This window comes from Panthera tigris, chromosome D3, assembly GCF_018350195.1.
Source record: "Panthera tigris isolate Pti1 chromosome D3, P.tigris_Pti1_mat1.1, whole genome shotgun sequence".
Classification (NCBI taxonomy): Eukaryota; Metazoa; Chordata; class Mammalia; order Carnivora; family Felidae; genus Panthera; species Panthera tigris.
Window position 1 is genome coordinate 52,628,669 of NC_056671.1, and position 24,433 is coordinate 52,653,101.

General features: G+C 37.4%; 1 protein-coding gene across 1 annotated transcript in view; it reads right to left on the reverse strand.

Moving 5' to 3' along the window:
* The window catches only part of DSC2 (desmocollin 2), a 35,989-nt gene extending 11,968 nt beyond the window's left edge, over positions 1 to 24,021 (reverse strand). The window contains exons 1-11 of the mRNA XM_042961975.1: positions 23,525 to 24,021; positions 15,691 to 15,775; positions 14,602 to 14,801; positions 13,534 to 13,653; positions 12,200 to 12,355; positions 9,030 to 9,174; positions 7,920 to 8,086; positions 3,277 to 3,411; positions 2,843 to 3,028; positions 1,030 to 1,286; positions 766 to 908 (exon numbers count right to left, since the gene is read on the reverse strand). Coding sequence (XP_042817909.1) covers positions 766 to 908; positions 1,030 to 1,286; positions 2,843 to 3,028; positions 3,277 to 3,411; positions 7,920 to 8,086; positions 9,030 to 9,174; positions 12,200 to 12,355; positions 13,534 to 13,653; positions 14,602 to 14,801; positions 15,691 to 15,775; positions 23,525 to 23,593 — 1,663 coding nt within the window. The 5' untranslated portion in view covers positions 23,594 to 24,021. The remainder of the gene's footprint in view (positions 1 to 765; positions 909 to 1,029; positions 1,287 to 2,842; positions 3,029 to 3,276; positions 3,412 to 7,919; positions 8,087 to 9,029; positions 9,175 to 12,199; positions 12,356 to 13,533; positions 13,654 to 14,601; positions 14,802 to 15,690; positions 15,776 to 23,524) is intronic.
* Positions 24,022 to 24,433: the final 412 nt, after the last annotated feature.

A 24,433-nucleotide genomic window follows, 5' to 3' on the forward strand; every position in this document is an offset into this window, starting at 1 on the left:
TTAGAGAGGACTGAAATACCTAAAACATCTTTCAAAGTCACTTCTAAGTTCCAACTTTGTAAACCAAAGTGTAATAACTTATGTTTACTGGAGCTGGCATATTTGGTTTATGGATGCACAAAGGTCAAACGTATAACATGTACTAAATGGGTCTCATATATAACCACTGTGCTCATACTTCCCTCAGTTTGGTAGGACTCACAGAACATTTTACATTTCATATGGTTTTATGGATTCACAAAATTTGTCTTTCTAATTTTATAGTATACTATTAATCGTATCTATGATTACTTTTATATAATGTCCTTAATCAGAATTCTAACCCTCAAGTATGTTGATAGTTTCTTGTAAAAAGACAGAACCGTTTTCCAGGAATGCACTATGGGGCAGTAAGTATGTTCTCCCTACAATGAATTTTCTTTCCACAGTGAATATTTTAAAAAGAGATGACTAGATAAATTGAAGGTAATGTTACCAAAGTAACTTTCTCAATGTTCAATTATTGTTTACTTTCAATAAGCCACGGTTTCCAGTATTTCTATAACTAAGTTATTTTATAATTACACAAAACGGGGGGGGGGTTATTAGAAAGCAGACATGAATTAATAAGTTACAGCAAACTTCTCACTTGCTCTCTGTCTTTTGGGGGAGAAATACATTTTGAAAATATATGCAGCTGATTTAAAAATCTATACTGTTGGCTTAAACACTGAGGATGTAAGTAGGTGAGAATTGATGTAGCAGGATTAAAAACAAAGTTCTTACCTTTGCCTGATGCAAGGATTGTAATATTATATGCACCACCTCTGATGGTCTCTGTCTCTCTATCCAGGCTTCTGAAAGTGGTGATTGATCCTGAGTTTTCATCTACTGTCACCCACCCTTTTGGATCAGTTAATTTCTTATACCTGTTAATAATGATAAATTAAAATGACAAAATGGGTCATAGGCCAAATTATAATTCTGGCATCAAAACAAGTTATGAATTTTAAAAACATGGTAAATTTGGAGTTAACTAAAAGAAGATACCTTATGCCACTGCTACTTTTCGTCTCGGGGTCATATGCTTTATATCCATCGCTCTTTGTTCCCGGTGGCGCATTTTCTCTAATTTGAACGGTTTGCACTGCAGGGCTACACTCGGGGCCCTCATCCTGATTTTTTACATTAACTGTAACTGTTGCTGTGCTCATGACTGATCGTGAACTAGCCTCTTTAGAATACGGAGCTTCATTAACTACTCCAATTTGTAGGTTCACCTGTTGTCTTTCTTCATAATTCAGTGGCTACAAAAGCAAGTGTGTTGAAAATCAGATCAAGACGTTTAACGTTTGGCCATGCTAAGTGCCATACATAACTCGTGCCAGGAATAGTCCTGACAATATTAAACATAGACTCAGAAACGAGGTGGTGGTTGGAAGAGGAGAATCCTTCAACTGATTCAGTATTTGGGTGGACAAAACCAGCAACACAAAACAAACAAAAACTGTTCTTCAACTGCAAGTAATATCAGAGTCCTGATACTGATTGCAAAAAGTATGTGAGGTTAACACTTGAGATGTTAGGAACTCCATAACCTAACCAATAGTTATTTTCTGCTCCATTCATTTTTGGGACAACTTATCCTACCATTCTGACATGAGTAAAATTATTTGTACCTGGTTTGGGGTAGAAACTATGGGTCAAATTTTCTAAAATGTTTTTCAGAGAGGACAGAGAAGAAACTGGAAAGCTCATGGACATTACACTGTCTTTTGTTAGCTCTTCCATCCCAGGTACTTTCTAAAAAACACTGGTAGTACCAAATTTACTGGAACGTTTTTATTTTATCTTGCCTGATATTAGTTATAATGGGAATGGGTAAAGCCATTCCCTACAAGACAGAGATTTTGTCAGGTGTTAAGACTTCACAGAGATAAGATTCTTTCTTAGAATACCAAGGATTAGGGTAGGGGTTAGGTGAGGAAAGAGGTAAGATTCAAAGGACATTTCTTTACTCTTTGAAATACAGAAATTAACCCACAAAACTGCAGCTAATTTTCATCATGGTAAGAAGAAAGAATTCGTCACTTGATTCATCCTCTTTGTGAAAATGTACAAAAAGGGAAACTACACGGACCCAGGATAGAATCACATTCTAGATAAAGATACAGCACAATGAAGACTAGGACTGTGTCCAAAACAAATGGAGCCCAGGTGGCTTTATGGGCTAACTGGCTCTGGAAATAGCAGTGAGGTCTTCTGAGATGTTGCAGAATAGTATTAGAAAGAGGTTTTACAAGTATCCGGATCTTTGAATGGTTGACGATTTCCATTCTTAACCAAGAAGCTAAGGTTGTAATGTATGCTAGATATAGATGAACAGATCTACAAACGCTCTCCCTGTGGGTCTTACCAGGAATGACTCACCATTTGGGAAATTCAGTAAATAAGTGGAGTCTCCCTGACCCAGCTACAGAAAGAATGGGCCAGGAAAGTTTGGCCCCAAACTTGGCCCCCGTGGGCATCAAAGCTGTGCCAGTATTTGAACTGTTAAGAGATGTTGGTTATAAAGTGGATACTATTGACCATATGTACATGTATATACACACATATATATATATACACACACATATATATATATACACATATATATATATATTATTTTAAAAATCATGCCTTTATAAAAGGTTTCCCAAATTGAATATATCCATCCCATTATAGACATGGAGAACATTTACATTTACCTATATATCTACATTATTCGTATATTTACCAGAATTCTCTTCTTCTCATTAAACCCTAGTATGCTAATCTATGATATTATAAGCTACAAATAACTAATTTACTAATTTATTCTTACCTTAACCACATACAGAACTCCTTCATTGGTTCTGGGATCTGTTACAATTTTAAAATTCCCATTTTCATTGCCCTTTAAAATGGTATAATTGGCTCTCCAATTAGCAGTATTTATTAAATCCTTATCTTCAACGGTAACACGTAAGATTTCCACATCAACTCTATTTTCTTCCACTGATGTCACATACTAAAATAATAAAAAACAACAAAAAAAGGCTTAATTAGTTACTGTAACCCATAGAGCACAGTGGGAAGTAAACTCAGTTCTTCTAATTTCCAAGGACTATGGTCACATGATTTTAAACCCTGAGTCCGGGTTACTGTCACGTGACTGGGGATACTGCATTTGAAATCATGCAGCATGGAGAGAGGTATGCATGTTTACCAATTAACACTGGGTCATACATTTTTCTTTTATTACTATCATGTACTTACAGAAGTACGGGTGAATGTTGGCAAGTTGTCATTTACATCTTCAACATTAATGATGCAAGTTGAAGTTGTCTGCAAACCAAAATATTGACCATCCATATCCTGGACTTTTATTTTCAGCTGGTATTTATCAATTAGCTGAAAGGAAAGAATTTAATTATTATGCAAAAGCAACATTATAAATGAAATCCTAATTTACACTCTGTAAATTTTCTTGCATTAAAAATTTAAGAAGAACACTTAAATTTCATAGTTTTCATGTACTAGCAAAAGAATAATTTCCTGACACCCGTATTTTTCTATTAATTTATTAAAATAGAGTAGTTTCTTAAATTTATTTTTATTTATTTAAAGTTGTTATTCATTTATTTTGAGAGGGAGACAGCAAGAGTGAGCAGGAGAGGGGCAGAGAGAGAGAATCCCAAGCAGGTTCCATGCTGTAAGTGCAGAGCCCAATGTGGGGCTCAAACTCATGAACTGTGAGATCATGACCTGAGCCAAAATCAAGAGTTAGACACTTAACCAACTGAGCCACCAGGTGCCACTAGTCTCTCAAATTTAAAGTGCTACTCATAGAATATAGAAGAACTGGTTTTAGTTTTACTCACCAGAAAGAGAAGATACAGCCATAGCACATTTTAAAATTGCCTAGTAGTTAATCAAAATCTTTATCTCTTTTCCAAAGTACATTTTTAAGCTGAAAAATACATAGCAGTGACTCTCATACCAGTCTTGTAATAATTAGGTGAGATATCCTCATATAAAAAAGGTAGATTTTAAATATTTACATTTGTAAAAAGATCCAGAACTATAATTTTTTCTCTCTATGGAAAATGGAATCTGGTTCTTAGGGCTTTCTATTCATCAGGGATTGAAGAACGTTCACTTAGAGTTTAAGAAAAATGTGTTTCTTCTCATAATGGTTTCATTTATCTTAAGTACTGAAGCATGAAAGGATTAAAAGCAACTCTAATAATAATGCCTTCTGGATGAACTTTAGAAGTCTTGGGTTCTATTCCTAACTCTAAAGTAACAAATGTAATCTCTCTGGCAGTTGGAAAAGTCATTTAAAACATTTTTTTCATGTTTATTTATTTTTGAGAGACAGAGCACGAACAGGGAAGGGGCAGAGAGAGACAGGGAGACACAGAATCCGAAACATGTTCCAGGCTCTGAACTGTCAGCACAGAGCCCGACGCAAAGCTCGAACTCACGAACGAGCCATGAGGTCATAACCTGAGCCGAAGTCGGACACTCAACCGACTGAGCCACCCAGGCCCCCCTGGAAAAGTCTTTTTAACTAAGTTTTCTCTTCTATAAAATGATAATACTAATACCCTTCTTACATAATTCAACTCTTTTTTTTTTTAATTTTTTTTTAACATTTATTTATTTTTTGAGAGACAGAGACAGAGCATGAGCAGGGGAGGGGCAGAGAGAGAGAGACACACACACAGATTTCTGAAGCCAGCTCCAGGCTTTGCGCTGTCAGCACAGAGCCCAACGTGGGGCTTGAACTCACAAACTGCGAGATCATGACCTGAGCCGGAGTCGGATGCTTAACGGACTGAGCCACCCAGATGCCCCTCAACTCTTTTCATAAGACAAAATAATACGTAAAAAACCAGCCTAACCTTCCACCAAGAATGTTTACTCTCCTCTTAATTCCATCACTTCTTGAACTTTCTCGTCTGTGTGTATTGCCTAAAATAAAACTAAAAGTTCTCTATCTCTATGCTTTTTACACATGTAATTTTCCTGATTTACTCTTCTCTCATAATCAATCATATAGATAGAGTTAAAAATACTGGCCTCATTTAAAAACTCATGCTAGTGTACTTGCAGGAGAGAATGCATATTTTGTTTGTAGTGAACTGAGGTTTATTGAAAACAATCAACTGGCTGATAAAGCAAAGGAAGAAATGAAGTTTGGGACCTAAATATTAACTTGTGATATCTTGAGATGGAAGACAAATGTGATGTGTAAAGCGCTTAAGTGGTTGAAGGCAACAGATGAAAGCTGGAATCCTGGCATTAATAAGTGTCTCTAAAACATTCGTGGGTGAAAACACTCCCAGACTCCTTCATTAGTCCTGTGTTTTCAACTGACTTATAGAAGGATCTATTTAAGATTTGATGGTCAAAGAGGATTTAGTTTATAATTTGCTTTTCCTGAGCACACAAATTCCATGAAGAATCTGTATAATTTATAGAGCTGCAGCAGTAATTCACTCATTCGTTTATTCTGCAGATTATACTGCTTTCTTCACTGTCACGCACTCACAGTAAAAATAAATGAATTTATAAACAATAAAATAAAATTTTAATAAAATACAATTTCACTAGGGAATGTCTTTGTAGATGCAGTAAAAAAAAGAAGAATTTTACTAAATTTTCTTAAATTTCAACCCATAGTCTAGTGAAGAAAGGGGAGATATGCATAAAGCATTTCTTCTACATAACATAGTATGATGTTCTTCTCAAGGGAAGTACCTGTGTGATTGTTTATGAACTGAATTAGCTATTGTGTGGGTTTTTTAAATAAAATACCATTTTTGACATGAAAGACACCGACAGTCGTTTAGACTAGTGTTAGAAGACAATTTGTCATACATAAAGTGAATCTGTCACTTCAAGGAAAACAACTATGTTACCAATGATAAATTGGGGTTTTCAAGCAAGAATGAGAATTCCAGAAAGCCTGTATTGACCAATGTGTATCAGTGGAGGTGAGAAGGTGACTTTTTCCTATATGGTATATGAAATGTATCAATATATGGAAGGAGGATCTGCATAACTCAGTGAACCACTATTTTCCAAATGGTCAACACATGATGTTACAAAATCATACATGGGTAAACTATCCACTCACAGTATAAGATAGACAAATGGATTTTAATGTAACAAAGTACAAAACTCATTGATAAGGCACACTGCAAAAAAAAAAACAAAATCCAAAAACTGATGAAATATTTATGAAACCAAACCTGTCAAGTTTTGGTGTAGTATTAAAGAAGAGTAGCCATAATGATCTGAAATAACTATTAAAATACTCCTCTCCTTTCTAACTTCATATCATGTTGGATTTTCTTTATATACTTTAGCTAAAGCTACATATTATAATAAACCAAATGCAGAAAGAGATATGAGAATCCACCAGTCTTATGCTAAGCCAGGTATTAAAGAGACTTGGAAAAATGCATTATAATGTCAGTCTTCCCAGCAGATTATTTACTGTTTTGGAAAATTATCTTTTATAAAAATGTTATTTATGTTAACATGTAATATATTTATGATTTTTTAAATGGGTACATAAATAAATATCTTAAACTTTTGACAGCTTTAAATACTAACGGAGTAAGTATCAATAAATATAACCCACTAAACAAAAGATCTTGGGAATCCTCAATAACATTTATTCATCCTGAGACCAGAAAATTTAAGGGCCACTGTTCTAATCCATGAGAAAACAAAAGAGGAAGAAGAAATGAATCTGGTACGAAGTTTTCAGGAATCAAAGATATACCTGACAAACAGGTATTTATTATATTTTAAGATTAAGGATTATAAATGTAGTATGTAGGCCAGATAAACTACTATAAGAATTCAGATGAATAGGGGAGCCTATGTGGCTCAGAACATCAAGTGTCCAATTCTTGATTTCAACTCAGGTCATAATCTCACAGTTAGTGAGTTCAAGCCTCGTGTTGGGCTCTGTGCTAATAGCTAGAAGCCTGCTTGGGATTCTGTCTCCCTCTCTCTCTCTGCCCCTTCCCCACCTGCTCTTTATTTCTCTCTCAAAACAAACAAAAACAAACTAAAAAAAAAAAAAAGAATTCAGATGAATAAATACTTGGTGAAGGAAGTAATAGTGAATAACCAAGTGAATGACTCATTAAACTAGGATAGTTGAAGCAGAAATGGACAGAATATAACTAGAAGATAATTTTGGAAGTAACATCAACATGATTTGGAAAGTGATTTGATCAAGGGAGCAAGAGAAGACATCACATACAATTTTGAAGACATGAATCCAAGCTGACAACAGAAAAATTAACAGGAAAAAAGTGTACTAATGTCACCTGAACTCAAAAACATTGGAAGAAGAGCATATTTAGATGTAAAGAAGAGTTCAATTTTATATGTATATTGCATCTTAGGTACCTGTGAAACACCCAAGTAAGGATTTCAAGCAATCAATGGAAAATGGTAAATTAGAGATCAAAGAGATAGAAATTAACTTTTCTTATAATTTATATAAGGGGAAGAACGTAGATGAGATGGTTGAAGAAGGGATGACACAGGCAAAAAAAAGAAGCATTGTTATCTGTAAATAACAAATTTCCGAACATTTTCAAAAGTTTCACTTCTCATATTTGGCCTTGTTTGTACTACTATCCTATAATTATGTTTATATTAGGCCAGTCGACCTTGTAAAACATACATTTCAAGAGAGAACAAGTTAGCAGTTCAAAATTAGCAGACTGCGAGGTTAATGATCTCCATCAACACACTTAAAATACTGACTTTTATAAAATTAGATTCACGACATGCTTTTTCAAAAACACATCTACAGGTGCTAGACAGAGATCTACGATTAAATGGCCATGTGATAGTCAGGTTTTGTCTGCCAGTATTTATGTTACCTCTCTGTCTAGCTGAGATGATGACGTGGTGATCACGCCTGTCGTCGGATGCATAGAAAACAGCGTGGCTGACGCTGGCAACTGCTCGATGATGGAGTACTTGAGACGCGTGTGCATCGTGTCAGGTTCATCTTTGTCAGTTGCACATACCTGGCCCACGGTCGAGCCTACATGTTGAAAAATCCTCTTCAGTATACAAACCTTTTACATTTTCAACTTTCCCTTTTTTTCACTCCTCTCCATCTACTCAAAAAACTTTTCGACCGCTTAATTATATGTCAGAGTAATAATTCATACATTTGCAGTCTTCTATATGAAGTATCATTTCTTGTAAATATCCCAGCATTCGAACATTTTGGAATTTGGTGACCGTATCTGCATTTACTGTATTTAATGTATAATTTATAAATGTTGACAATGCCCCTCCAATTGCCTTTGTATTTCTAGACTAAAGAATTCCAATTATTCTTTAACCTCTTTCTATTTGTAAGTCTCCACTTAAATGGATCAAATGGTCAAAAATGTGTCCAAAATTCTTGGTTCGGTTAGATCTTTCTAGAAGACTCAAAGATTGCATTCTGACTTCCAGCTGAAATGGTTCATTTTAATATGATTGAGAAAACGCATGATTTTCAATGACCTTTATGATTATGCTCAGAATATTGTCAATCATTTAATCACTATGGAATATCAGTAGATCTCTTCAAGGCTAAGACTTCAATTACTTAAAGACTCCTTTTTAGAGTACATTCTCTTAAAAGTATTTCTTTTATCTCACACAGGAAGGCAAAATAAGATACTGAATAACTTCTCTATTTTTCAGGTACGATGCTTGGCATTCCAGGTGTATAATGTATCATTTAATCTCCATAACAATCTTGCATATCAATAACCCATTTTACAGATAAGAAAACTAAGGTTTGTCAAAATTAGGAAGTTTGCCCAGGGTCACAGCTAGTGAAAGGCAGAGTAAAATTCCACCCACAGAGGTCTGAGTGACAAGTGCCTTGTTCTTGCCAGCAAGATATGCTGCCTCCCAATGGCCACCATGAAACTCAACTTATGAATTAAAACATTAAGTTACCGTATATTGTTAAGGTAGGTACTCACCAACTCTGCAGTTTTCAGGAACTGTAAATATGTAAGTTGTTTCTGTAAAAATTGGGTAGTTATCATTTTCATCCTCAACTCTGATTACCAGGGGCAGTGGAAGTTCTGGAGTATATCCATCTGGAGTTGTGGCAAAGGCAATCAGCTGTGAGGAGTAAAATAAGAAAAAAAGCAAAATTAAAATATGGTTTACACTTGCTTTGGCTTTAGTTTGGAAACTGTGTGGCATTGCAGTGTGAATTTTTCCATTTGTTATTGTTTTGGGATGTGGACATGACCTTACTGCCATAAGAGGTGGTTAATCCCGTGGTATACTACAGCATTTTATGTTTATCTAATATAATAACATAGATAATTTTGGTTTCTTCACTAGTGCTGCACATTTTTCATGAGTGTAATGGCTTTTATCATTATTTCCCAGAACAGTCTTGAAGATTGTTTTGTGGCTTTTTCTTGTTTTATTTTGTTTTTTAAGTGGTTTTTTTTTTTTTAATTTTAATCCCAGTTGTTAACATACAGTGTTATATTAGTTTCAGGTGTACAATATGGTGATTCAGCAATTCTATAAATTACTCAGTGCTCATCGTGATAAATGTACTCTTTAATCGCCAATCCCTATTTCACCCATCTCCCCGCTCCTCCCTCGCTCTGGTAACTAGCAGTTTGTTCTCTACAGTTACCAGTCTGTTTCTTGGACTATCTCTCTTTTTTTTCCTTTGTGCTTTTGTTTTGTTTATTAAATTCCACAGATGAATGAGATCATATGGTATTTGTCTTTCTCTGACTGACTTACTTTGCTTAGCATAGTACTTGCTAGCTCCGTCCTTGTCATTGCAAATGGCAAGATTTCATTCTTTTTTATGGCTGAATAATATCCCATTGTATATATCACTCTTCTTTATCCATTCAGTGGCTACTTGGGCTGCTTCCACAAATTTGGGCATTGTAAATAATGCTGCCATAAACATAGGGGTGCTTGTATACCTTTAAATTAGTGCTTTTGTATTTGGGGGGTAAATGCCAAGTAATACAATCACTGGATTGTGTGGTAGTTTTATTTTTAACTTTTTGAGGAACCCCCCAACAGTGGCCACACAAGTTTGCATTCCCATCAACAGTGCCAGAGGATTCCCCTTTCTCCACATCTTTGCCAACACTTGCTTTTTCTCGGGTTTTGATTTTAGCTATTCTGCCAGGTGTGAGGTGATATATCATTGTGGTTTTGATATGCATTTCCCTGCTGATGAGTGATGTTGAGCATCCTTTCATGTGTCTGTTGGCCATCTGGATGTCTTCTTTGGAGAAATGTCTGTTCATGTTTTCTGCCCATTTTTTTAATGGAGTTATTTGTATTTTGGGTGTTGTTTTATAAGTTCTTTATACATTTTGGATACTAACCCTTTATCAGATATGTCATTTGAAAATATCTTCCCCCATTCGGTAGGTTGCCTTTTAGTTTTGTGGATTATTTCCTTTGCTGTGCAGAAGCTTTTTATTTTGATGTGGTTCCAATAGTTTATTTTTGCTTTATTTCCCTTGCATCAGGAGACATATCTAGAAAAAAGTTGCTATGGCTGATATAAGAGAAATTACTGCCTGTGCTCCCTTCTAGGATTATTATGGTTTCAGATCTCACATTTCAGTCTTTAATCCATTTTGAATTTATTTTTGTGTATGGTATAAGAAAGTGGTTCAGTTTCATTCTTTTGCGTGTTGCTGTCCCCTTTTCCCAACACCATTTGTTGAGAAGACTGTCTTTTTCCCTTGGATATTCATTCTTTCTTTGTCAAAGATTAACTGACCATAAAATTGTGGGTCTATTTCTGGGTTTTCTGCCCTGTTCCATTGATCTATGTGTCTTTTTTTTTTTTTTTAATGCCAGTACCATACTGTTTTGATTAGTACAGCTTTGTAATACAACTTGGAGTTTGAAACTGTCATGCCTCCAGCTTTGTTTTTCTTTTTTAAGACTGCTTTGACTATTCAGGGTCTTTTGTGGTTCTATACAAATTTTAATATTGTTTGTTCTAGCTCTGTGAAAAATGCTGTTGGTATTTTGATACGGATTGCATTAAATCTATAGATTGCTTTGCACAGTATAGATATTTTAATAATGTTTGTTCTTCCGACCTACGAGCCTAGAATATCTTTCCATTTCTCTATTATTTTGTTTTGTTTGAAAGTTTTAGGTGCACGGATTTTAATTATAACTTTCTGGATCTTCATTAACTTTGGTTTCTTAGGACTCCAAATTCCCCAGGTGCTGTTAACTAGAATATTATCTTATATTCTACTAATTAGGATTTTAGTTATATTTGGTAGTTATATTTAGATTTTTAAGTTACAAATTTTTAAATTTAAAAAAGGAAAGTCAGAAATAAAGCAAATGCATGGCTATACATTGTGTGTGGAATACAATTTATTTCTTTTACTTTTATAATATGAATTCTAATTCCAAGTTTTCTCATAACAGCTTTCAGAAAAAGCAGAACATCACAGATACTTAGGAGGCCATGTTGTAGCAATTCTAAACATAAATATTTAATTCTAAGTTTGCAGTCTATTCACTTAATTTGGTCTACTGATGAATAAGTAATTCCTCCAAAGTAGACGTAAAATAATTAAAACTGAGTTAAGCAAAATGACCAGGTCCTGTTGGTAAATCAATACAACATTAGGTTAAATTTTCCCATATTAATGCTCATGCCACCATGGGAAGTTAACCAGATGATGAAAGACTGGATAATCTTGATTAAGCACTGTCCACACTCCTCACCTATTCACCACAAGTTAACCTTCTCTTGTTGCAAAAATACTGACGTCTAACTTGCAAAGTTCACTGACCTCCCATGATATCTCTCTGTACCCTAAAGAGGTTCACAGACCTTTTATGCCAACTGAATCACTGTTTTTCAGAGTGGTATTCCCTTTTTCTTTTGAAAAAAAAAAAGAAGAAGAAGAAAAGTAAAACTATCATGCCAAGACCCAATCTAAGAATCTAATGCTCTTTATTCTATAAATTTTTTTTTGTTTCAAGTCTCTGCTATTGGATGTCGCCAGAGCCTAGATGACAAACTCAGAGAACAGAAGAGGGTAAATGAATTGAGAATGAGAGATAAAGCAGCCAAGCTTAATAATTACTAATACAATATGTAATCTTCAGACTTTACCTCAAAAGATTCATACTGCTCCCGATCCACAGGACGAGTACAAAACAGGTTTCCAGTATCTCTCTCTACATAAAATAAATTTATAGGTTCTCGGTCTACCCCAGGTCCTCTGATGGAATAGAATATAGTGTAGTTTTGTGCGGTGTCAGATTGAATCTAGAAAGTAGATATTATATATATGAGACAAATTTTTATTTCAGCAAAACTTTCATCTATACATTCATGCAATCATGTTGCCATTTTTATTGCAATAAGTAATTACCCTCTTTAATTCATTATCATGTACAAATAAAAAAAACAGGTAATAGAATAAGGAAACCTAATAACAGAAATTACAAGAGCAAGGCATGGGAAGAAAAATATAGTAGTATCTTAGATTTCCAGAATACCTGAGGACTACTTTAAAGGCTAAATGGTACCTATGTGGACCAAACATTTAAGACTGTAACTGTCTGAGAAAACAAAGTATTCTGAGCATGAAAAATTACCCTTTTGTCAATTTTTTAAGCGTGAATTGTTATTATATGCAACACAGGATTTGAGACTCTAGGTTTAAAGTTACTGTGAGCAGGGCAAAAACACGGAAAATGCTTTCCTTAATTAGTTTTCATTATTTGTCAACATCTTTTTTATTATAGGAGCTGAAGAGAAAGAGTGGCAGGAATGGGTGAGAAGAGAAGTGGTGTAATATCCTGGCATGTATGATATTCTGGTACTTGATCCAAAAAGCAAATTTTTTCCCAAGTTGTTTTGATACTCTTAGTAAGATCTTGACTGTATATCAGGATGACTAACATAATTATTTTTAAATGATTTCTTTCTCGACTTTAATATGTTCTTCTTTCAGCTGCATTAAATTTGTTGGTGGGATATAAAAAGTTATAAAGAGACAGAAAACGTGGATATAGTCTGATCTAAGTAGTGGACTTGGGGATAAACAATTAACAAGGAGGATGTATGTGTCTTTTCCCCTTCGTGGCATTTGTCTTCTTGTCAGTAATTTTATCCTCTTTAATGGAAGATGTTTTGGGGTTTCTATACTACACTCTGTGATACGCTTACTAACATGAAAATTCATTAAGGAACCATGTGTTTGAGAGTGCTAGATGAGTTTCACAATTTTATAAAAAGGCTATGCATGACTAAAACTGCAAAAAAATGCATGACGGTGTAAAGATATATATTTATACCCATATATTGAAACATACAATACACATCCTCATTCACTCATATATTCATATGCAACTGTTTTTGAAATAACTGCATACTCATTAGCCAAATTAAAAAAAAATGGAAGCCATAGACTTTCACAGTGAAAGGAAAGTAAATTGTACCTGTTGAAGAAAAAGTGGGAAAGGACCCAAAGAATTCTCTTGCATTGAACAAGGAATAGGAGCCCATCTTCTCTTGGCACGTCTTAGAACTTTCTCTCTAGAATGCCTCTTCTTCAGTACCTACATTTAGAAGACAGGAAAAAAATAATAAAGCCAATGAATAATATACTCTCAAACATTGGAACTCTGACACATCTCCTTTCATGGGGAGCTGGGAAGGTGTAAGGCCATGGTAGTGCTTCAAAACCAAACTAAATGTCAACACAGCCAAAAGATAACAAAGAAATCATGGTCCTAACTGTTATCACATCAATCCTCTTGAGGAAATAACTTGGTGAGAATATGGAAGAAAGAGAGATGGAACTGGAAGCCCAGAAACAAAATTACAAAGACAAAAATAAAATTGACTACGTTACCGTTGCCATATTGCCATGCAAAACGATGGGAGGAGAGAGATGCAAGGAAAATGAATGAAGTGAGTGATCTCCTAAATCTAGCATATGTACCTTCCACTCACCAGCAACTAGGAAGAGCCAGGGACCAACAGAGAGATCTGTGTCAGAAGGAGGAGAGAACAGTGGTGATAACTCTCAAACCGCTGCAGTGAATAATGGCCAGTGGCTGAACAGAAGTCATTTGGATCTTTGGTGTCATAATACAATAAGTTCGTATGAGGTCTGAACCTCAACCTAACACAGTCATCTACTTTTTAAGACTACAAATTATGCTAAGATACATAAGACCTCCAGAAACAGAGTTTCAAAACTTGTTTTGGAAATGGACTCTACAAGAAAGATCAAGATAGGCTTCTCTGTGTCTGATTTCAACTTCTCATGCTGCAGTAGCCCAATTTCTCCTTTTATGTCCCAAATAAAAAGTAATTATAACCTGGAATAACTGATATGGCAAAACCCGTTTCCGCCACTTGAACACTGTTAAGTTGTATGATGGTTTTCATTTTTCATCAAGCAAAACCATCCCACATTGCTTCTGATTCCACATCTTCCCTGGTAATGTTACACCTGCAGAAACCAATTCATTATGCTGCATGTTTATAGTTTGGTATACCTTTGTTTGATGCTGTAAAAGGACAAGTATTTTCTCTTCCTCTTGGTTGTCAGTGTTGGAAAGTAATATGGTAAACTTCCTCTCCTCTGAGGACAAAAGAATAGCATTTGTCGTATAGACTGAACCATCTTCTAAAATTTGGAAGTCAGGATCACTTGAATGAATTAGATTTGCAGATTGAAAGCACTCCTTCAGGTTAACTGTGGAAAATATACAGAACAATCATTTGTAAGGTAAAACAAAATAATACATAGGTTTAACAGTAATCTATGCTTTGGGGGGCGGGAAGCCAAAAACTTAAAATTAATTACACTGACACTTATAAATGTTGCATTTTTAAAAGTACATATGAAACCATATGGTGAATTAAGTTGTGCATAAACACAGATATCACTTCTAATACCTACTTTATATCCTTCTAAAAAAGAGACATTTGTCCTGAAATAAGGGCATGTGAGTTCTAATGTTTGAATATGTAAACCAACACACAAAAAAGTTTTTCTTTACTAACTGAAATTAGCTATAGAGTAACACATGAGAGAACTGAACTTAAACAGAATCTAGAGAATTAGTCGGCAGCTATTAGATTAAAATATTTCTTAACTCTTTGAATCTACTGTTAAAGAGTCATGATATTCTGTGTTCTCACTGGTCTGCTCCTTCCTTGCACATTTGAGTTATGTGAAAAAAATTAATTGACAAAAAAAATATGTGGAAATAAGTATCAGTAAGATGCCAAAACATTTGAGGATTAAAATCCAAAAACAATACCTTTAAACTCAAGAAACAGTTCCAATGCTATTTCTCAATTTCACAGAAGTATATTATAACATATGCCATACCTTTCATCTAGGATAAATATTAATAATTATTACTCAAACTAAACCTTTTTATCTACTCATATCATCATGTTTGTCAAGAAAGGACAATATCTCTTTTATTGGAATGACACCATATGTACATATGTATTACAGATGATAAAATATCATTTTAACCATTAATTCCAATACAGTTATCCTTCTAAAAATTACACTAATTTTACAAGATCGTACCAAATTAGGATTTATTCACATTTTTGCAGTTTCTTACCTCTACCAACAAATTTTCCAGCATCTAGTTTGGAGGGAACATGTAGCGTGACTTTTTTGCAGGCATCACAGGCAACTGTTAAGATCTAAAATACCAAATCAATATTACACGTTAAAGAAAGATCCTTTTAATGTGTACATAGTTTATATAAATTATAAATTGGTATAATTATAAATTAGTTTATACAACTTGCAAAATAAAATTTAAAAACATACACTGCAGTAAAATCAGAACAAAATTGTATGGAGAAGAAGAATAAAACAATAGACCAAGAGTCATGGCTCCCTCCTTCACAAAGCATGTAAAGTCTAATAATTCCTTACCCTCTTGGGCTTTTTTTCCTATTCTGCAAAAGGAGTTAATAGTAGCTTCACTGATTAATTTAGTGAATAATCGAGGAATTAATGGCAACCAATGTGAGACAGCACTAAAAACTTAGGAAGGCAGCACAGGTATGTGATTAGGAAAGAGAGAAAAAAAAAATTACAGAGCCAGCAAAGTATTTCAGTTAATTGTCAATTGCACATGAGCTACGATATCAAATCAATAATATCCTAAACAAAAACCCAATGCTTTAAAATTTTTTTAATGTTTATTTATTTTTGAGAGAGAGAGAGACAAACAGAGCGCGAGTAGGGGAGGGGCAGAGAGAGAGGGAGACACAGAATCAGAAGCAGGCTCCAGGTTCCAAGCTGTCAGCACAGAGTCCAAAGCGGGGCTTGAATCCACGAACTGCGAGATCATGACCTGGGCCAAAGTCGGACACTTAGCCGGCTGAGCCACCCAGGAGCCCCTGAAAACCCAATGCTTTAAAGAGAAGCATCAACTCATTTTCATGGAGCAACGTGGAGATGATTTATCTATGACCTCACACAAACAAGCACGTAACTTTGAAATACGTATTTATGTTGAAGGCACATCTTCTCATAAATGACCATTAAGGTCATTTTACAAAATATATCACTTAAGATTTTTGAAATGAGTTAGTGATTTATGGTAACCATTTCCAATACAATATATATTTGAACACACTGAAATTTAATTCTGTTCTAAAACTTTATAACACACACTTCTGAAAGATTCACAATTTTTTCCACAATTTTGCAAAGCTTTTGACAAAAGCAAGACTGCTGACGAGCACTGACGCTGTATTTACAAAGGCTATAAACATAAATGAAAATAATCAAAATCTGGATTCAAATGTTTATTTCTAACACACATTTTTATTTCCACTACATATGCCAAGACATATTTAATTATCCAACTCAAATTATATAGGGAGGATTTGGCAAGGCTGGGATTACATTTCATTTGGAAATTAGGGATGGATTGGAAATTAAAAGATGAGAAGAATGTTCAGTGGCCACATCCTCTAGAGAGAACAGGAATGGAATGAGAAAGTGAAGAGTCCAGCTCAGGGTGGTCGAAAGCATGCTTCTACTTATTCTTTCAACCAACCTTTACAGGTTGCTTACTAGGTGGTAGGCAGTGTTCAGCAATGAACAAGGCAAAGTCTTTGACCCCATGGAGATTATCTTATAATGAGAGACAAAAAAATAAATACACAAAGGTCATATAATGCCAAAGTCACAATGCAAAAAGGTCGCATAATGCCAAGAGATAAATGTTGTGAGAAAAATAAAGCAGAGAGAAAAGGTGACAAAGGGAAGACCAGAAGCCTGAATGAAATGAGGAAGCAAACCAGTTCATCAACTGGGGAAGAGTCTTCCAGGTGGAGAAAAAAACAGAACAAAACCCTGGGAAAGGATTTTGCCTGGTGTACGAGAGGAACAAAATGGTGCTCATGGTAGTATAGCACAGTGAGGGAAGAGTGATACCATAGGCATTGAAGAGACAATCATGGGTAGATCACATAGAGTCTCAAAGTAGAAGTCTAAAACTTCTCGACTTTATTCTGAGTGCAAAGAGAAGCACCCATAGGTTTAGAAACTGTGGGGAGGGGCGCCTGGGTGGCTCAGTTGGTTAAGTGTCTAACTTCGGCTCAGGTCATGATCACACGGTTCGTGAGTTCGAGCCCAGCGTCGGGCTCTGTGCTGACAGCTCAGACCCTCAAGCCTGCTTCGGATTCTGTGTCTCCCTCTCTCTCTGCCTTTCCGGGGCTCACATTCTCTCAATCTCTCAAAAGCTAACAAACATTTTAGAAAATTAAAAAAAGAAGAAGAAGAAGCAGTTGTGGAGTAGCATCAGGTGGCGAGCATTTACATAGACTCATTCTGGTGGCCCTGTGAAAACAGACTGTAGAGCAGCAAGAGTGGAAACAAGGACACCAGCTGGGAGGTTCCAGTACAAATCCAAGAGAGGGAGGATGGTGACTTGGACTAAAGTAAAAACAGCAGAGAAGATGAGATATGGCTAGATTAAGATAATACTCTAGGGAACAGTATTCATCCATTCATTCATGCATTTAACCAATATTTACCTAATGTCTTCTATGTACCAGACACAGAGCAGTAAACATGATCCTCGTGAAACATTCAGTTCAAGGGTAAGACACAGTCATAATTTCAATAAAGGAGGATAAATGCTCTGCTAGGGAGGTACAGTTGCTATACGATGGCCTTGTGTGAAAGCCAGGCGAGGTCACCTAAAGAGTGGCTGTACGTGAGCCATGTCAAGAGGAGGCAGAGCTTATATGTCCCAAGCACAGAAACAAGCATATGTGAAACCCAGAGATGACACAGATCTGAAAACAAAATCTCGAAAGGCTGATGCTACAAGAGGGACAAAGTTTAAACTGGATTCACAGAAGTAGGTTTGGGATAGATTCTGAACAGTGTTAACAACATATGTAGATCTTTTTTCCTAAAGATAATAAGAAACCAAATGTTTGTTTTAAGCAGATAAATTACATAAGCAGCTTCCTATTGGAATAAGGTGAGTCTGAGCAGTGTGGGGAATGGATCAGGCAAATGATTTTCATTTCCAATAATGGCAGCTAGGTCATTCAGGAAGGAGAAAAAAAAAAAAAAAACAACTCACCATGCCCAAACTAAAAATGATGGATACATTAAAAAAAAATTTTTTTTTAATATTTATTTATTTTTGAAAGAAAGAAAGAGCATGAGCAGGGGAGGAACACAGAGAGGAGACACAGAATCTGAGGCAGGCTCCAGGCCCTGAGCTGTCAGCACATAACCTGACGCGGAGCTCGAACCCACAAACTTCGAGATTGTGACCTGAGCTGAAGTCGGATGCTCAACCGACTGAGCCACCCAGGCGCCCCAAGAAATTATTTTCAAAAGCAATAAAAAGTTAGAATGCCAAGGTGTAAACTTAACAAGAAAGATATAAAGTCTATTTGAGAAAAATCTGAAAACATTTCTGAAAGACACAAAAGTAGACTCACACAAAAAGAAAGATATTATTTTAGATAGAAAAAAATCAACATAAATATATCAATTTTCACTAAGTTAAATTATAAATTTCATGATCCCAATATAAACCTTAACAGTATTTTTTTTTTCTGGAACTAGACAAGCTGATTTAAAAAGTCTTAAGTAAAGGGGCGCCTGAGTGGCTCAGTCGGTTGAGCGGCCGACTTTGGCTCGGGTCATGATCTCACGGTCCGTGAGTTTGAGCCCCGCGTCAGGCTCTGTGCTGACAGTTCAGAGCCTGGAGCCTGTTTCAGATTCTTTGTCTCCCTCTCTCTGACCCTCCCCTGTTCATACTCTGTCTCTCCCTGTCTCAAAAATAAATAAATGTTAAAAAATTAAAAAAAAAAATCTTAAGTAAAAATAAATAATTAAGAAAAGACAGGAAAATTATGAAAAAGAAAAGCAATGAAAGGATATTAGCCCTAGCAGATATTTAAAATTCTATGAAGTCTCAATAATTAAAACCGCAATATTGCATATGAATAGACAGAAACATATTAGATGCATACAAATCGGAAAGGAAAAAGGAAAAGTTTCTATTCGTGTTTTTTGTAACTCTATACAGTCCATAAATGTTGTAACTTTGTTACACTCACCAATAATTTATGAGAGTTCTTATTTCTCCACATTCTTGCCTACCCTGTATTGTCAAACTTTTGGATGCTTGCCAAATGGGATTGACATGTCAATGAAATTTAAATTCATCTTTTCTTATTATGAACGAGGGTGAAATATTTTTATGGGCCATTTTTATTACTTTATGGGAGTTTTTCATGTCCATGTTCATGTTGGACTACTTGATTTATAAGAGCTCTTTATATATTAGTAGATTAGCCTTTTAAAATATGATCTGCAAAAATTTTTTTTTACAATTTATGAGTTACCTTTGACTTTGCTTATAATGTTTTTGTTTGGTTCAGTTTTTTTGCCACGGACAAGTGTTTATGTATGTGTGTCTTGATATAATTGATTTATATTATTTATAACATTTATAATATATTTATATTAATGATTATAATTGAATATAATTGGTTTCCTCAATATTAATAAATGGCTTTTGAAATTTAAGCCATGTGAACCATAGAAAGTCTTCTTAACCCCAAATTTATTTTTTTTTATTTTTATTTTTTAACATTTATTTATTTTTGAGACAGAGAGAGACAGAGCATGAACGGGGTTGGGGCAGAGAGAGAGGGAGACACAGAATCAGAAGCAGGCTCCAGGCTCTGAGCCATCAGCCCAGAGCCCGACATGGGGCTCGAACTCACACTGCGAGATCATGACCTGAGCTGAAGTCGGATGCTCAACCGACTGAGCCACCCAGGCGCCCCCTTAACCCCAAATTTAAATAGGAATTCACGATGTTTTCTTCTAATATCTGTATTGTATCATATGGTACATTTAAATCTTTCATCTGTTTGGACTTTTCTGTGGTGTTCTCCATGAGGTATGGGTTCAACTTTACCTTTTGCCAAATGACTGCCTGATCAAGTAGTCTCATACTATATATACATAGTATAATATAACAGAGTATAGTATGACATGCTATATAATATATAATATAGCATATTGTACATACTATAGTACTAAACTATAATACTATAGTATTGTACATATATACATATATATACACACATACAATTCTATATATATATATATATATATATATATATATATATATACCATATATATGGTATATATATATATATATATATATCCTCAATGGTGGGATATGCTATCCATCATAAAATTTCTTTCTGTCTAGTGAATATACAACCTTTATGGGGGTGAGAAGAAGCTGGTAATATATACCAAAAGAATACAGTCATCTATACTTCTGTCTGGCCATCCCATTTCTGGTAATCTATTCTATGCACATACCTGCCAATACATGAAATGACATATGCAGACAAGTTTATTCACTGTGACATTATTTATAATAGCAAAAAGTAATAGCAGGAGTGTTGGAGAGAAGCAGAGATATCCATAAGATATTTCTGAAGATAGACTTAACGGGAGTTAATGATGGATTTGGGCAGGGGAACAGTGAAGAAGGAAAAACAGCTTCCAGACTTCCTACCTGAGCAATAAGGTGTATAGCAGTGTCATTCACTGAAATACATGACACGAGAAGAAAAGCAACATTGTCTGAGAAGATAATAAATGCTGTGTCATACATCATACTGGGGAGATATAAAGACTTACTGTTCAATGAAGACATCCCAACTAACAAAATAAATTTAGTACAAGTAGACACCTGTGTATTTCACAGACAGGACCTGTAATAGGGAGCATGATTATGAGTGGTCAGGAAGGTCAAAAGAAAAAAGGAGTGAATTTCAATAGAGACACAATCAAGGTGGAATTGTATAAGGAATGGTTTATATTTAGCAGTGGGGATCCCTTATGACCTCAGAGATAAAGCAGCCTCGTTAGGTGTTTAGGTAGAAACCAGAGTTCTAGTGATTAAGACGTGTGCAAGGTGAGGCAATATTAGGAAGTGGAGAGAAGCTGATGTTTAGAATGGTGAAGGATTAGTTGGGTACAAGAACAGGAGGAAATGTAAAGGGTGTTCCCCCAGTGAAGAGGAATTACTCCTTCTTATTTAATAATATCTTCTACTCAGATGCTCTTTGCACATCTATCACACTTGAGGCTCACCACCACAAGAACCATCTGAAGCAGGCAGGACTTTGTACAGATACATGCATATGAGCATCAGACAACGCCTTCCAGCTAGAATGCAGCAGGATGAGGGGTGCGTCAGAGCCAGCACTTTTTTTTCCTATCTACCCCACTTCCGGCTTATCCAGCTTTGAAACTAAGAAAAGCCAAGGAATGAGGATTATTCACCTTTAATTTATTCAGTTTATCGACGTTCTTCTAGAAAGGATCTGAGATCACACAGAGAAAGTCTTGCGTGTAAGCATATGTAAAGCAATGCTATTTATTGCCCAGGCCTATTATCATCCATGCTTAGTCACCCTTTTTCCTTCAAAGAAAATGGCCAGTGGTTTAAAAAGTGGCAACTTTATTAGGGATCTAACCGAAAGTATTTCTTTGTCATCAACTACATATTTTGCAACCGTTATTTATTCCATTCTTGGTTTTCTCAACAGTAAAATATTAACTGCTGTGCACCTGGCCCTTTCTATGATACTAATGTGCCCTGGGAATTTAATTAAGGGTTTTAAAGTCCATAGAATTCCTAGGGAAAGCCATTGTAATGATAGTACAACTACAATTTCACGACCTAAAATTTTAAGGAATTCACTGCAAGCTAAGAGCGACTGAGAAGCGAAATTATCCGAAAACTTCAGCCCCCCAGTTCCAGCACTCCCAGAATAAATCTTCCTGGTGTCTGTTCTCCAGGTTTGTCCCCTTGTCCTTCAGAGGACTTGCGATCCAATGCCTGGGGCTCAACGTGAAACGACACTACCGAGTTGAGTACTCTTTGGCACCTGGTCTATTTAATTTTTCTCCTCGTAGAGGATTTAGGAACCCAATCTGGGAAACCTCTGATCCCAAACTCTCCCAGAGGCTGTCCACTCGCGCTAAATTCCTGAAGCATCTGCCACCCATCCCCCTCGCCCCCCCCCCCCGTCGGCGTGTGATCCCAGTCTTTTCTGCCTGGGAGGGGTACTGCCCCTCCCCAAATAAGGCCACCCCCTTTCGCTCCCAGGGTTAGGTGGGTGGGGTCGTTGCTACAGTTCTTTAAAGTGGGAAAGAAGTTAGAGCGAGAGAACACAGGAGCAGAGGAATCCAGATGCCTCTGGGGAAAGAGATCCGGACGAATATTTCCCTAAAGACTAAGGGGCTGGCAACCGCACTCGGAGACACGCAATGGGAACTAATACAAAGGGTCTCCTAAGGCCCGCCCATCTACCGTTTCCGGGTGCAGAGGGTCGAGACCACTCCCCTACTCTCTCTCCCGATTCCCCCCACCCGCTCCCCCAACACACACACGCTCAAAGAGACTCAGAGCAACCCCCGCAAAGGAGCGCACTCTGTGACCCAAGGGGCTCGCACTTTCCGTCCGGTCCGCCCAGCGCTCGCCCCAGCCGTGGCCGGAACCGGGCACCGGGGCAGAAGTGGACTGTACCTTCCCGGGGAATTGCAGAGACCGGGAGGAGCAGCGCTCCCCGCTCGTACCCAGAGGCCACGGTTTTGAAAAGGCGTTTGCAGCTCACGCCTGCGTCTCTCTCTGCCTGCGCTGAGTACATCTACCGCCAACACTACTCCTCCCCTTGGGGATCGCGGCGCCCAGGTCGCCAGCCTCTTTCTGGCAACCTTCCCCTATTCCAACAGCTCCATTTGTTCAACCAGCCGGCGCCCCATTAACCCCCGCTTTGCCCGCCACCCCCAAGCACCGCTGCTTCCAGCGCTCCCCCGTCGGGAGGAGCCCCCTCGAGGGAGCCGGCAGCCGATCGGCCACTCACCGTGACGGTCAGCAGCAGTTGCCGGCAGAGGGCTCCGCTCCGGGAGCGAGTGGGGCGGTCTGACGCCATGGGAGTACTCGGGGACAGGTCACCCGCGCTGCACCGGGAGGCCGGGGCGAGCGGGCTCGGCGGGGCCAAAGGCCGCGGCGAGAGTCAGGCAGGGCCCGCCGCGCAGGAGGAGTGCGAGGCACAGGAGGAGGTGGCGCGCGGGGAGAGGCGCTTTCCTTTCTGGCTTTGGGTGAAGCGCCTGCCTCGCACCCAAGGGGCTTTTCCTCTGGCCCAGGGTGGGGCTCCAGGCGCGTCCGAAAGACACCGATCGGCTCCTCCTTGGGATTTTCTTAAGTCTTCATTTCTTTAAGAGCGCAACAGGTGGGAACTCCCTCTCGCCGCCACCCTTTTACCTGCGCTAGGTGTTTCTCAGCAGCGGACGCCACCTATATGCCCCATGCGCCCCCCCCCCCGCGCCGGTGGCCGCCTGGAGGATTAGCAGCTGGCCCTGCCCAGCAGAAGCCCTGACTGTACAAAGACTCACTCCCCGGGCGCGCCGGGCCGCGGGAAGGGGGCGCGGACCTGGGCGCGCTCCCGCGCCCCGACTCCGCCCCGCGCGCTGCCTGCTCCGCCAGCTGTTGGGAAGTCGGTCACAGACCCGCAGACACCGAAGAGCTGGAGCCCCGGATTTTATGTGAACGGCTGCCTACCGAGAGTTGATTCGGTGACCTCTGCTGGAGTAAATTTACTGCAGACATCCAAGGGCAGTTCAGACAGGGTTTTCATCTGTGGCACACCTTTCTTGGGGGGTCTTATTTTTGTTTTTAGAAATTCCATATCCAATATGGCAGTGATGCAACAAAATTACCAGAAGTTAAAGACGTTAATTGATTAATTAATTAAGGGAATCCAGTTTACAAA